This window comes from Antechinus flavipes, chromosome 1, assembly GCF_016432865.1.
Source record: "Antechinus flavipes isolate AdamAnt ecotype Samford, QLD, Australia chromosome 1, AdamAnt_v2, whole genome shotgun sequence".
In the NCBI taxonomy this organism is placed as follows: Eukaryota; Metazoa; Chordata; class Mammalia; order Dasyuromorphia; family Dasyuridae; genus Antechinus; species Antechinus flavipes.
In genome coordinates, this window is record NC_067398.1 from 213,490,625 (window position 1) to 213,505,037 (window position 14,413).

The following is a 14,413-nucleotide window of genomic DNA, read 5'->3' on the forward strand; positions in this document are numbered from 1 at the left end:
TTTGTAGCTTAAGCTTTTTAACCCTGCTGAGAAAAGCCATAGAATACTTTTTCCTTAAACCCTCAATTCCCATTTTCCTCCTTTGGATTTTCTGTCCTGCAATAAAATCTTTAAAATTCTTTTATTTTTCTAACCACTACAAACAGGGTTGCCACAAACATACAGGTCCCTTTCTCTTTAGTATTCAACACTTGGCTCCATTTGGTGCTGCTCCATTTTCCAGCTGAAGGAAGGCTGAAGAAAGCAGAGGCAGAAGCAAAGGACAAAGCTCTTAGAACCAAGCGGAGAGATGGGCCACTAAGAAAAAGTAACCTGGGCTATTTTACAAGGAGCAAATAAACGTTTGCTTTTATCAACTACAACTAAGGCTGCTTCCAGAAAACCTCCAAGAAATCTGTTCTCTCCCAGAGAGAAGCATTATATTATTTTAAAAGAAAATCACATTCTGGCATGAGTTGCAATCTGCCCAGAGTCACACAGGTCAGTTACACATCTGAGGTTGATGAATTTGGATCTTCAAAACTCCAGGCCCTGGAACTCCATTTGGGGGAGCTATTCTGCAATTAAATGACCCACAAAACCAGAGTTTTTAATGCAACTTTATTTGCATAATCTGAAAAGTTCAAAGAGCATACTATGAACTAGCATAACACTGCTTGCCAGGAATTTGGAAATACCAATCCGGTCCCAGATCACAATTCAAGATTTTTCTTTTGAGTGTTAAAGTGAGAATTGGTTTACTCTTCTAAGAAACAACACAATTTTTCTACACTTAACTGGGCTTCAGTCAGCTTAAGCTGGCTCTTCCTCAGACGATGCTTGTCTAGATCTTCAAACTCATTACCTAGGGCAAAGATGGTATGAAGGTCCTGCATGTCACTACAGGACAGTTGGATGTCATCTTGTAGGCTGCTTGGAAGACCTTGGACCTTAGGCATGAGATCCATGAAGGCTGACTGTAGTTTCAGAGCAATTCTCCGGGACATATGCAGAGTCATGTGTTCCAAGAACTGCAAGAAAAAGGGAAGTGTATACATACACACACACACACATATATATTATATACATGTTTAGACAATTGTTTTAAATACTGGATTGGCAGTTGGCAAACTCCATTCCTACTCCATTAAATGCCTACAAAGCCCCCATCTACAAAACACAGTAAATGAATTCTAAAGTTTAAGCCCCATTTTGGCATTCGTTGTTAATTCTTCTAGTCTCTTAGGTTCAACCATCTTTCCATGAGGGGCAAGGCAAATTATAAAAGAAAACATCAGTTGTTAAAGCCTATCAACTGAAACAATCCCTTTGTTCTCCTCATCACCTTGCTTTAGAATCTTGTCTGCTAGACTACTTTTAAAGACTAGATGAGGTTTTGTTTTGAGGCAATTTGGGTTAAATGGCTTGCTCAATGTCAGACAGCTTGTGTCAGAGGACAAATTTGACCTCATTCTTGAGGTCTTGAAGCCTGTGCTTCAGCGCTGTACCATTTAGTTGTCCCTGAGGCTACTTAATGTACTGTTTTGATCCATAGCTAGAACTAGCATGATGTGATGAGTGCTGTGTCCCAGGTGTGACATCCTGCTTCTACCTACTCTCTGCCAGCTATTTGCCATCTTCCTCCTTAGCTTTGGGCTCTGAGGGTTCTCTGGAGGTCAGATTCTTCTCTTGAGGCATTTTTTCCTGTCCCACCTGCCTTAGGGAACGTTTGCTTGTGGAGGATGAGCAAAGATGCCTCATATCCGAGATAACTCTTCAGACTATATAATAGATATATATAGAATATAGATATATTCTCTTAAGACTTTTCTTAAGACACATCTTCCTCTGTTCTCCTTTTTAAGACCAAGTTCCTAGGCCTAGCTCCACTTGGAGCTTGCAAAGTTACAACTTATTTCTTCCTTTTCTAGATGGAAGATTCCTTTCAGATCTATATGTGATCTTGTGCGTCTATGTCTCCAATTTCCTCACCATATTCTGGAATATTCACCATATTTATGGAAATCCCTTGAAACTACATACTTTGATGCTTTGATGGCTCCTCACAAACACTCATCAGGAACAAGAGCGTTCTTTGCTCTCTGCTGCAACTACTGCAACTCAGCAATGTCTAGGTTACCCCTTCCTACCTAGTTACTTGTGGATTGTCATCTCTATACTCCCTATACTCCCTCAGTATCTCAGCTTCCTTCAAAATATTTCAGATTCATAGAACCAATCATTAATCTACATCAGATTAAGATTGATTTTGTACTTATTTCTTCTGCATTTTAGAATAGAAAAATACACAAAGAAAAAAGAAACCTAACAAGAGCCTTGATAGTTTTATTCCTAGAATATTACTCCCAGCTGATATTCTCCCTAGTTTTCCCCAATCTTCCTCCAGAAGGCACATAATTTTGTCCCCTCCCCCCCAAAAAAAACCCCTCATTTTATTAAAACAGCTGCCTGGATAATACTGAAAGATCTCAGTGCTTTTCAAGCCTTCCAACCTACCCCCCCCCATTACTCAGTTTACCATTTTTCAGGTATAGCAGGAATCTCCACTTTCCATGACATCTTCCTTACAGTAGCCACAAGTAACTCTCCTGATGTAAATCAGATATGGCTACAAAGATATTTGTCTATTGATGAAACTTTCTGAACTAGTCAGCTAATATACAAGTTATTGGCAACTAAAGTGCTACTAGCAGTATTAAGCTTTCAGGATTATCAATTTATTTTGATACCTAGTGCCATTTCCTTTTTTCCATTGTCCCACAACTTGTTGGGCTTAACCGCTAGTTAAGATATATGGTCTGATGCCTTTTAAACTCTTCTATTTAAAGTCACTATAATCCTAGGCTTCCTGAAGCCATAGTGTACCCATGTCTTAATTTCTTGTGTTCTTCATTAAATATATATTGGCTTCAGGGTTTCAAGGTGTCCTACTCTAACTTTTCAACCTTGTCATTAGCTCTAGCTCAATTTGCCTCCCACACACACACCACCAGTTATAGAAGTCTTATGGATTCTATACCTTCCATCTGTTCCTTTTTTTTTTTAACTCATGTGGTTCCACCTTGATTCAGATAAGTCATCCGGACTATTTTGACAACCTCGCTTAGATTCCTGACTTCTCATTTATCCCTTCTCTTATGTTCCAAGGTAAGCAAAGTAATCTTCCTAAAGCAGAATCTGCCAGATCCTCTAGAGGAACTTTCGCCTCTACCCCTTTATGTGTTCTACTCCAGCCAAGCTACCTATGTGCTATTCCCCAAAACTATTATGTGCTTAGAAATAATCTCATCTTCATTCCATGAGAGTCCCTGCTTATAGGAGACCTTTTTTGATCTCCCAATTGTAAGTTCCCTCTCCATCCTTCAGTATTGACATGGTCAAGTCTTCCTAGCAGAATGCTCCTTGAAGCTATTGGGAAGACAGGTTTATCCAATAGCCAGTTTGACAGATATCTGATATACATACCTCAATATCATCTTTATCCTCATTTTTTATCTGCTTCTCACACCACTCGATCCACAGCTTATATAATGCCTTACGGTAATTCTGCAGATCCTCACAAGTTTGCTTTCTTCTACAAGTCTAGTGGAACAAAAGCATTTGGAAAGTTTGAAGACATAGGTCTGCCTTCAAACTGTTCCTCAAAATTGCTGAATTTATCAAGGAGTCTAATTTATAATTCCCCTTCTGTATTTGAAGGTCAACCTTCAATACATGCTATAAAAGATAATTGATCTAATGGGAATGTTAGCATGGCTAAGTGGAATCTAGAAATAAACTTGCTTCTTTATGACCTGGCAGTGGGACTTAATAAGGTAGGTAGCATTATTGAGACTATCATAGCTCTGAGAGCTAAATGTTTCTAATAAAATATTTAAAGGAGTTAACATGTTCCAGATTTGGGGGGTCAGGGGGCAGGGGGGGGAAGAAAAGTGTGGAGACACAGGACAATAGAAACTACAGCAAAAGGCAGGTTTAAGTTATACACAAGTGAATTACATGAGGGCAATTTACACCCAAATCTAAGTGCCCTGTTACCAGGCTGCCTTGTGAAAATGACTTTACTAATTCAATAAATACAAGTTAGAGACTGCTTGTTAAATGATTCCCATATAGAAAAGCACTATGCTTCCAACAGAGTCTGTAAAAACCATTAAAAAGGAATTAGTTGGTTTTTAGGAGTAGCTTAAAGCTTAGAAAACCCTACCAATTCAATTGTTTCATAGAGCTGGTACAAGAGTCCTCTGATGTTGTTCTTGGCTCTTCTTATATCTTTATACATCTGGGGTTGGAGGTTGCTTGAATCAAGTGAAATAAAATAGCTTCTCTCTCTTGAAAAGTCTTCTCTAAAATAATAGTCTTCCTCTGAAGATTCAACTATATTGAATTTTAAAAATTTATATATTAGAAAAAAATTTATTAGAGTAACAAATTCATAAGTTCACCCAGTTTTCCTTAAACTAAAGCATTTTAGCACTAAAAATAGCATTAGATTCTTATTCAGGGCTGAAAATTTCTAAGTGCTATGCTACTGTTGTACCCTTAAACATAAGCTTATGTATATGCTTATAATATTTTCTTTAGTTAGTTTTCTTTAAATATAATATAAAGATGCTGCTAAGTCATAGGTTACATCAGGATTCTAATCTGGAATTAGGTAGACTATTTTATACTTGAATGCAGTAGGACTCAAGAATAGAATTATATCTAGCTTTATAGTCACTGACCCACATCAGGTGGTACAAACAAGTACATATGGACAAATACCTCCTGTTTGTTTCTCCTTCTGGATATCAGAGAAGCTTGAGATACCTTCCTTGCTCACGTCAACATCATTGGAATTCAATGAATTTATTTCTTTCAATGGCTGAACCTTGTCCATGGATAAACGTGGTTTCTAGAAAGAAAAAGGAGTATGGCATCATCCTGCATTTTCATATTCTCAAGCATGTACATAGTATGTTTCTGAACTTTGATCCTATATAACCATCATTATGTGAGGAAATCTAACCTATCGTCCCTAAGGTTAGGAGGGTTTCCCCTGAATTCATAGGAATTTCAAAGTGCTGATAAGATCTACCTGAAGAGATCAAGAAATGTTCCCATCATTGCAATTCTAGCAGTGATATAGTAGTAGTAATTAAACTTAAGAAAAGTGATTTCAGAGATGTTTAATATCCAACACTACAATTTGTGTTCATATATCCATTTTGTTTGCCTTTTAATGTTCAAAATAAGGGAAGTTCTTTGGAATGAAAAAAAAAAATTCTGAGAGCAGAGGCAAGGAAACTATATAAGAATCTAATGATAGGCAAACAAAGTTCCAAGTTAAACTACATATGGGAATGGTGAGCAGATGCCAGCCAAAGAAAAAAGAAGCCAAGGGAAACTATTATAAAAACATGGGATTGGTATTAATGGTAGAGAAACATGGTTGGGGGGAAGGAAGGGGAAAGAGAATAGTTTTGGGGCAAAGGGAATAGAGGAATCTACATAAGTGTGGCAGACAGGGATTCAAGGCTCACAAGCTTGTGATAGCTTCTCATAGAAATGGGATTTGGTATGTCTCACTGTATTAAGCTTAATAAAGGGGAACAAGGCACTAGTTCTTTGGAAGGAATCCCTTCATCTTTGAAAAGAAATTAGTTAAATTAGTTGGTCCTTTACAGTTTTGATGTTGCTTTTTTTAATATTATATTCTATATAGAAGCAACTGGTTAGCTCCATTTTCAAATGTACCCAACATTTACCAGCTATGTGATTCACAACCTGTCTGCCTCAAGTTTCTTCAACTAAAATGAAAATAGCACCAACCTTATATATAGGTTTGGGGATCAAATGGGATATTATTTACAAAAGCACTTGGCACATAGTAGTTACTTAGGTATTTAATAAGTTAATTTTATCATCATTCCCCCCCTCCCACTTGAATGTTGTCAGTTACGACTTGAGGACAGGGTATGTGATAAGTAAAATGTCACATTTTCTATTACCCAAACTTCGCTTGTTGATAAAATTTCCTTTCAATTATGTTTCATCTGTTCATAATGGATCACTCCCTAGATTTAATACCAGATTGAAATTTATTCTGATCTCTTCACAGGCTCTTTGCCCTCTTAAATTTTCTGCCTTCAATTAGTATAGATGCCACTAACTCCCCTTCAAATAGGGAGAGGGAAGGAGGGATTTGTTCAGTCTGCCAGGGTTTCCTATAAATTCAGTCTCTTGAATTCACAAGTTTAATGTTTAGAAAAATAAGGCTATATCTACTGGACACAGAAAAGGGCATTAGAGACTTCAACGTGCCTAGTTATTATGAATTCGGTGTCTATCTCTAATGAGAGAGACATTTAGATGTTGGAGCTAGGACTAGATTTTTAGTAGAATCAGAATTTTCTTCTGGTAATTAGGAAAGTTACCTCCTGCTCTGCTACTTGTGGTCTGCTCATTCTCTCTTGATTGACAGGCTCATTTGAAGTTGAAAATAAAGGCATTAGTTAAAAAACCAGAAAATGTTGATGGGCTTAGCCTCCAGTAATATAAGTTAGTAGCAGTAATGACAACTCTGGGCCAAGAACCATTAAACTACCACTTCAAAGGAAGTGGTAGTTTCACAAGAAATGAACACATTGAATTCAGAGATTAATTGTAAAGATTTTAGAACAAAGATCTATTTAGGTTATTTACAATAACAACTCTATATTCAAGATCAACTCAATGATATTTTAAGGGCTGTCTGATAGAAAGGACTTTGAATTTGGAGTTAGGAATTGGTCTCAAATCCTACTTGCTGCCCATGTTAACTAAGCACCTTCCCTTTCTCCAGAAATGTGGAGGAATTAACCAAAATGATCTCTGGAACCCTTCCCGATCAATTACTCTATTCTCCAGCCTTAGGTTGACTACAAATATAACCAAAGGTCTCCACGTCTGTAGGTCCTCTTGAAAAGAATATGAGGACAGCTAGGTAGAGCAGTGGATAGAACCAGCCCTGAGGTCAAGAGGACCAGAGTTCAAATCTGGTCTCACACTTAGTACTTCCTAGCTGTTTGACCCCAAGTCACAACCCCAATTGCCTCAGCCAAAAAATATTGTATCACTATTGCCAAAAGTAAACCTAATTTTATATAATATTACCTTGCGTCTAGTACTCCTATTCCTAGACAACAGGCCTCCTAGGCTATATCAGCTTGGGGGTGGGGGAAAAAAACCTTTGTTTCCAGCAACCAAAACAACTGTGTTGGTCCAGTTTTGGCAGTAATCAGAGCTCTCAATTAATTCTGGGTCAAAGCTCTATTTAGAGTTGGAGACATTTTAATGTTACTTTGTTCCTGGGTCAAGAGGGAGATTTAATTGAATTAGTAGACAAACATTGTCAAATCCAGATCAGGTTTTAGCACATTGAGACAATACTACTTTACTTGATCGATTTAACAAGCTAGTAGTCAGTATTCTATCTCCTTTTTCAAGATTACCTACTAAGTGCATCATGTTTACCTCCATTTAAAGAAATGTTCACTTACTTTTGGAATTGAGACTAGTCAGTGTGTTGTGCATCATTTAGCACCTTTTCAGAGATGGCCTGCTTAATTAGTGCTTAATGTAGTGCTTGTTCCAGTTTCTGGAAGCTGGTCCACTATGTGGCTGAAGTTACATCTGAACATTTTTTCCTGTTACAAACTAAGAATGACTAATTACATAAGTCTCAACAAGATTTTACATTATATTGAAAGGAAGTATTCTGGAGAATTCCATCTTAGCAGAACACATGTGGCCATGCAATGTAATGGAAAGAATACCTGGAATCGAGTTGGAGCTCTTCTACAGCTGTAACTTGGAGCAAGAATTTTTTTTTTAAACAATGTAGTTTTTAGGTGATTAAAAACCACCACCACCAACAAAAAACCAGAGCAATGGGAAGACCCAAGTTTGATTCCAGTCTCAGCTATTTACCAGCTGTATGAGCCCATTATACTTCAGTTTCCTCAGTAAAAGGTGCCAACAATACAAATGGGATTAGAGTTGGACCCAACTACACAAAATGACAAAATTTGAGGATAAATACTATTTATCATCCAAAAGTGTGAATAATCCAAACTTTTGGGGAGGAAGCTGCCAATAAGGATACAATCCCATTCCCCCCCCCCTCCCTCCCGGTCCCTTTGAGCCTTATTTCTCCTCCTCCACGTTTCACTAGTCCTTTTATCCTGCATTCATAGATGTTCACAACAATAGTTGCCATAATATTCCAACTTGTGGTTTGAGGGAGATTTGGAGGTCAGAAGAAGGGAAGTTTTACATAGAAGATACAAGACCATATTTGACTGAAATAGGGAGAAAATGATGTTATGGAGGATAGTATGCCCTTGACTCAATGCTCACGTCCTTCAGGCCTACTCCAACTCTGAAGTAGATGAAGCCTTACTCTATTTTCACAACTGTGAGATCACCCCTTCAAGAATTTTTGAAATAGTAATGCAAAAAAAAAAAAAAAAAAGTGGATTTATATATTAGTGCCATCTCCTAGCCATCTGAAGATAGAAACAGTGCTAAGGAATAGCAGTTTATTTTCAAGAGGCCTTTAAGGAAGGCAGGCAGGAGTTCAGAATTTTTACAAAGATGGAATAGATGCATAAAGGATTACATGAACAATTGTGAGTATTGTTCATTACATGAACAATAGTGAGTATAGGGAGGTTAATGTTATATTAGTGAGATGACAAACTTGAAAGGGAAAAGACCTGTATCTACTACATTACTATACTATATTATTATTATATATTTCTTCACCAGCATTTTAGAAGTGAAGTTCATTTCCAAAGTGTGGTTCAGAAATGGTGAGGGGAGGGGTGGGGTGGGGGGGGATGTCACCATTTAATAAAAAAAGCTGGAGAGATCTCTAGAAGCAAAGCAAAGTTTATTTTACCTTCTTGTGAGAAGGATGTCCCACTGGTCCAGCAGACAATGGAAGGGAGTGGGGCAGGGTCAACACGCAAATACTCCCTCCCACCACTGATCCTCATCCTTATTGGCTAAGGATTTTATATTCTAAAGAAAGAACTACCCAAGAAATTGCCAAGAAGTCCATAAATTGCCCTGAAATAGGGAGATGCTGACGTCATGGGAGGAAAGCAGGAAGGGGACTTCAGTATGCCCCTACTTTTTCACCACTGTCTTGAGTTCCCACCTCATCTCCACATGGCCACTTTTCCCCCATTCCAACATGCTTCCCGACCCCAACTTATTGCAGCAAATTTTTAGGGTGCCATTTCCCTCAGGATCCAATCTGCCAGTTCAAGACAGCCCCCAACCTCATGGAGTATCTCCTTTCCCCTGGCAAATGGGGAATTGTGCCTTTTTCTTCCCTATTTCTGAAAAGCTATTTTCCTCTTCCTCCTCTCACACAATCTCTTGCTGTCCCATCTCTTCCTCCTCCCAAAGCTTACTTGCTCAAACCTTCTCGGACATACACTAAACACTTCCAATCCAATACTAGATGCTCCTTTTAATCTATTAATTGCTTTTGCTAATCAATCTTTCTTGTCCCTTGTCTTTAAGTGGAAATATTTTTTCAAGTTCAATGTTCGCAAATAACTGAACCAAATTTCATTCAACTTAATACTTGCCCAGAGATCACAAATTTACCCAATACCTCCAGAAAACATAACCTGTAAGTAGGGAGATACAACCCCAACAGCATTTTGTTTTAATAGCCTATATAAAACCACATTCGCCATCTTTTAAAATAAAAAATTTCACATGGCCTTACTGCAGATCAAGACACGTGGGTGGTTAAGGAAAGAAGCCACCACCTTCTCTCTGGAGGTCCCACATACTTCCCGATGTATAGGGCGATTGTGCTCCCAATTGGGATCTACTAAAGGGTATTTCTGGTCAGCTGACACTACTCTTACAGCTGGAAGGTTTCTCCTGTCCCACCCCTTCATAGCTACACCTCTAATTAGTCACCTCACTCTAGTGAGGAAAATTCAAAGTAGACCTAAGTTTTCCTCCTGGCCCCGAGAGCCCCTGGAGGAATTAAAATCCTTTCCCTCTCTCAGGCACACCCAGGCTTCAATCATGCCTTCACCAACATCACCTCACCTTATTAAATGGTGAGGAAACCCATTTAATATAAAAGGCTGGAGAGATCTCTGGAAGGAAAGCAAAGTCTATCTTACCTTCTCCAGAGAAGAGAACAGCAGCAGTACAGCAGAAGATCTCCAAGGGAATCGCACCTCCTGCGGGCAGGGTTACCACTTTTAATCCCTAACGCAACCACCCCTCCCACCACTGACTCTCATCCTCATTGGCTGAGGATCTTACATTCTAAACGAGGGAACTACCCAAGAAATTGAACTTGACCAATAAGTACAAAGGTGCCCATATTTGACTGAAATAGGGAGAAAATGATGTCATGGGAGGATAGCAGGAAGGGGACTTAAGTATGTCCTTGACTTGATGCTCAAAAGTCCTTCAGGCCTACTCAGACTCTGAAGCAGATGAAGCCTTACTCAATTTTCACAACTGTCTTGAAAGATCTCACCTCATCTCATTCAGAAGGAATTAGTATTATTACAGACAATTTACAAATGAGATCTTACTTTCCTTTTGTGAAGGACATGAGGAGAGTTGAATGGGTAACTTGCTACTCCCAGTTTTCATTCAATTCTCCAGCTTAGAAGGAGTCAAATTCAGTTCAAAGTTATACTCTCGGGAAGTCACCAGAATTTTGTTAGCCGAGATTACTTCTCAGGGTCTAAAATGCTAAACTGATGAACTGACTTTCTCCTAGGAATAAAGTTAAGAATTCAGTATCTCTCAACCTCCATTTTCTCATCTGTAAAATGAGAATGATAGCACTAAGCTCACAGAATTTTTGTCAGGATCAAACATGACACCTGTAAGCAATTTGCAAACCCTTAAGAACTATACACATGTTATCATTAATATCTCCCCTTCCTCCACCACATCTAACTGGGAGAGTGTTTAGGAGGGAAGAGACAGAATCAAAGTACTTGAGTTAGTATTAGTATTAGTATCTAGGCCTTAAGTAGTATGTATAGACATTGACAGAACTAGCTGCACCAAGACATGCAGTTTTTAATCCTAAGACTTCTCTTGGTCTCCAGCAGTGACTGGGGTGCCTGAGGTTTTTTCTTCAAGTTTTAGGTCTTAAGGGCTGCTGGATTTGGGAGCCTGCTCCCCCCAAACCCCCAAATCCTAAGACTAAACATGTCATTCCACTGTGCACTTACTTCTAATTTTTAACTAGTTTGTGCAAAAAAGTTACCTATTTCAAGGTATCACAGTGAAGTGGGTTGGGAAGGGAAGAGAAGGGCTGCAACTCTGGATTTTGAGCTCAGTAGATTTCGGTTTATATCCTGGTTTCATTTTTTTTTAAAGACCTTTTACTAAGTAAAAAAGTCTTTGGGCCTTAATTTTTCTCATCTATAGAGTAAAGGAATTGGATCAGTTGAGCTCTAAAGTTCCTTCAATCCCCAAATCCTAAAATTCAATCAGTTGCCACTCTTGATTAATTATTCACCCTATTTTTATATTCTGAACTGCGATTTCACTCTTGGGTCTAGTCTTTGCTTGAACATATCATTTACTATCCAGTGATTATATTTAAAAAAAAAAAAACAACAACCTTAAAGATTCTCTACCAAGATATATTATGATAGCCACATATGAGTCTTACAGTCAAGGAAGTTTTTCCTTTCTATGTTTTCTTAAAAGTAGTGAAAAATACCCCCACTGAATTAAAGGGCTAAACCATGGCCCAACATCTCTCCTTTTCCCTACTTACCCAGTGACAAGCCCTGAGGATACAGCTATAGCAGCTACTTTGACTTTCTCCTCCTATATGTGTGTGTATATATATATATAGATATATGCACTCTTAGGTGGTGAGTGGGCATTGCCCCCTTATCATTGACCGGTGAAGCAAATAAACAATCACCAAATAAATTTCTAGTCCTGTGGCCAATGAAAGCTATGAGGTAGGTGGCAGAATTAGGAAAGAGTCAGTGATTTGAAAGGTTCTATATTAGTTCTCACACCTGTAAGTTACTCACTTCATAGTCTTTCTGACTTTTCAGTATTCATTTGTTTGTTTTCTCTTAAAAAAAAAACAATTTTGGTATTGATCATCCTGCCATCTGGGGGATGGGGGGTGGGGGAGAAGAAGGTGAAAAATTGGAACAAAAGGTTTGGCAATTGTCAATGCTGTAAAATTACCCATCCATATAACTTGTAAATAACAAGCTATGAAAAATTTTTAAAAAGCAACTTTAATTTATCTTACATCATTTATATGTAAGCCTCGCTAAATCATTTTATTATTGTATAAATAAAGTGGAAATGTAAAAGCTTTCCAAAGGATTCTTTCCTTACATACAAACAGCCCTCTGGAGAATAGCACTATTTCATTTAAGTGTAGGTAAACAGATAATAAGCTACAAGTTTATCCACTTACCAATCATTTCTTAAGTACAATAGGTGGGGAAGGAAGGGAAGAGAAGAGCTAAGAAAGATTAAAGAAGAATTTCTTTAGAATTAACTATCCCCTTTTTACTTTTCTTTCCTGTAAGGATATAGTCAGTCATGGTAGATCTGCCCTTAGTAACTCTGCCTGATCAATGATTTTCTCTATCTACACTGTTAACTAAAGTGATTTATCATTTCATTAATATCATATGGAAAAAGTTGGTACTTTAAAAGTATCTCTGATTAAATGATGATAGAAAAGTTAATGAAGTGACAAAGGTTAAGGGAAATTGGGTTGGAGTGTGTATGTATTCAATTGTAGGACACAGCATGCTGTATAAATTTATGTAAATAAGTCTATGAAGAACAAGGGAATATGAAAGAGTTACTTGCAACTTGGAGAGAAATCAAGATGTAATGCTGAGGGTAGTGCTGGGACTGTTCCTAGGGATTTTTGTTGTGCCACAGTTCCCTTTTGATATCCTGACCTACTTGTTTCCTATTCCTAATAGTTTCCCTAATGGTCCTATTTAGTTACTCTGCCTCAGGTTATAACCTTTCCCTCTTAATGTTTGATGAGATAAAGGTCGACCTCAGTTGCCCCAAAACCCCAGGCTATAATCATTTCCTCTTAAATGGTTGATGAGATAGAAGGTTTATTATATCTTTAGGTTATAATCATTCCTTTTAGATGTTTGACAGGATAAAGCTTTATCCATTTTAGATATCATTAGAATATCAGTAATCTCTCCAGTATTTCCTTCCATTGTATCATTCTAGGTGCCTCCGCCCATTAGGTTATCCCCATCCAGGTACCTCCCCCATTATGTCATTGTTCTTCTTATTGATTCTTGCTATCTAATGCTCAATGCTGGATTCTTGGAGATGATAGTCTTGTCCAGTCCTGGGACCATTTGGATTCATTTGGTCCCAGTATATCTCTCCATTTAATAAACTATTGAATTGGTCGCTAATCTCTGTCTTGCTCAGTTTTTCTGGCATTACATTTTAAGGGGTGAGGATATTTTAGGCTGGGGAGACATCCAAGGGCAGACAGGTAGGCTATGCTACAAGTGAGGAATCATAAGGAGGATAATATAGCTGAAATGCTGGGTGTGTGAAGGACGGAAGGCTGGAAAGTTGAAGCCAAAGAGTAAAGGATTTTAAATGCCAGACAGAGGAGTTTCTATTTGATCCTACAAGTCAGAGTTGAGAAGTGACATGGTTAGACCTCTGCTTTAAGAAAATTATTTTTGGCAATTATTTGTAGGGTTAGAGGAACGATTGGAAGCTGTGAGTCTAATTCAGGTGCTATTGCAGTAGTACAGGAGAGAAGTGTTGTGTCAATGATATAAAGATGATGGTGACCCCGGTAGAAATAAAAAAGTTGAAAGTCTGAAGTGTTAAGCTCTGGGGAGAAGATGATGAGTTCCATTTCAGGGCATGTGGAGGTGCCTTTAGAAGAATCAGTTTGAAATGCCAATTAAATAGTTGGTGATGACAGGATTGGAGATCAGAAGACTGATAAGCAATAAATAATGTAGAGATTCAGGAGCCACTTACAAAAAGCATTAAATCTTTGGGAGTGGATAAGGTGCATTGGTCTCTAGTTATATAATCTCCATCAATGAAACAATACTTTAGCTAAGTGAGACTGGAATAATAAGATTTGACATTTATGTATCACTTTGCGGCTCATAAATTGCTTTACATAAATTATTATGTGTGATCATCATAATAATTATGAAGTAGGGCAGTCATTTTTATGATCATATTTATAGATTAAGAAATAAACTCAGAGGGACAAAGTGATTTGCCCGATAGTAGCTGGTTTATGACATGAAATAAGCTAGCTTCTCAGCTAGCCATTTGGGAAAATATCACAAGAGTTGACCTGGTATCTAGATTGTACTAGAATCTA

At 38.0% G+C, this 14,413-nt stretch overlaps 1 protein-coding gene across 1 annotated transcript; it reads right to left on the bottom strand.

Annotated features, from left to right (window-relative positions):
• Positions 1-583: 583 nt before the first annotated feature.
• On the bottom strand, positions 584-11,877 carry LOC127553487 (perilipin-3-like). The gene is made up of 6 exons (XM_051984269.1): positions 11,813-11,877; positions 10,182-10,241; positions 4,768-4,897; positions 4,208-4,377; positions 3,466-3,582; positions 584-1,010 (listed from the first exon to the last, which is right to left on the bottom strand). Exons 3-6 carry the CDS (start codon positions 4,880-4,882, stop codon positions 738-740), a joined length of 675 nt encoding a protein of 224 aa, XP_051840229.1. The 5' UTR covers positions 4,883-4,897; positions 10,182-10,241; positions 11,813-11,877; the 3' UTR covers positions 584-737.
• Between the last annotated feature and the right edge of the window lie 2,536 nt (positions 11,878-14,413).

Bases quoted from the DNA above. Each gene is read 5' to 3' on its own strand.
- LOC127553487 (XM_051984269.1), bottom strand. From the start codon at position 4,882: ATGGACAAGGTTCAGCCATTGAAAGAAATAAATTCATTGAATTCCAAT. The intron at 4,378-4,767 runs GTATTTGTCCAT...AATTCAATATAG, and splicing joins GAAGGAGAAACAAACAGGAG to TTGAATCTTCAGAGGAAGAC. The intron at 3,583-4,207 runs GTAGGGTTTTCT...TTGTTCCACTAG, and splicing joins TCTATGAAACAATTGAATTG to ACTTGTAGAAGAAAGCAAAC.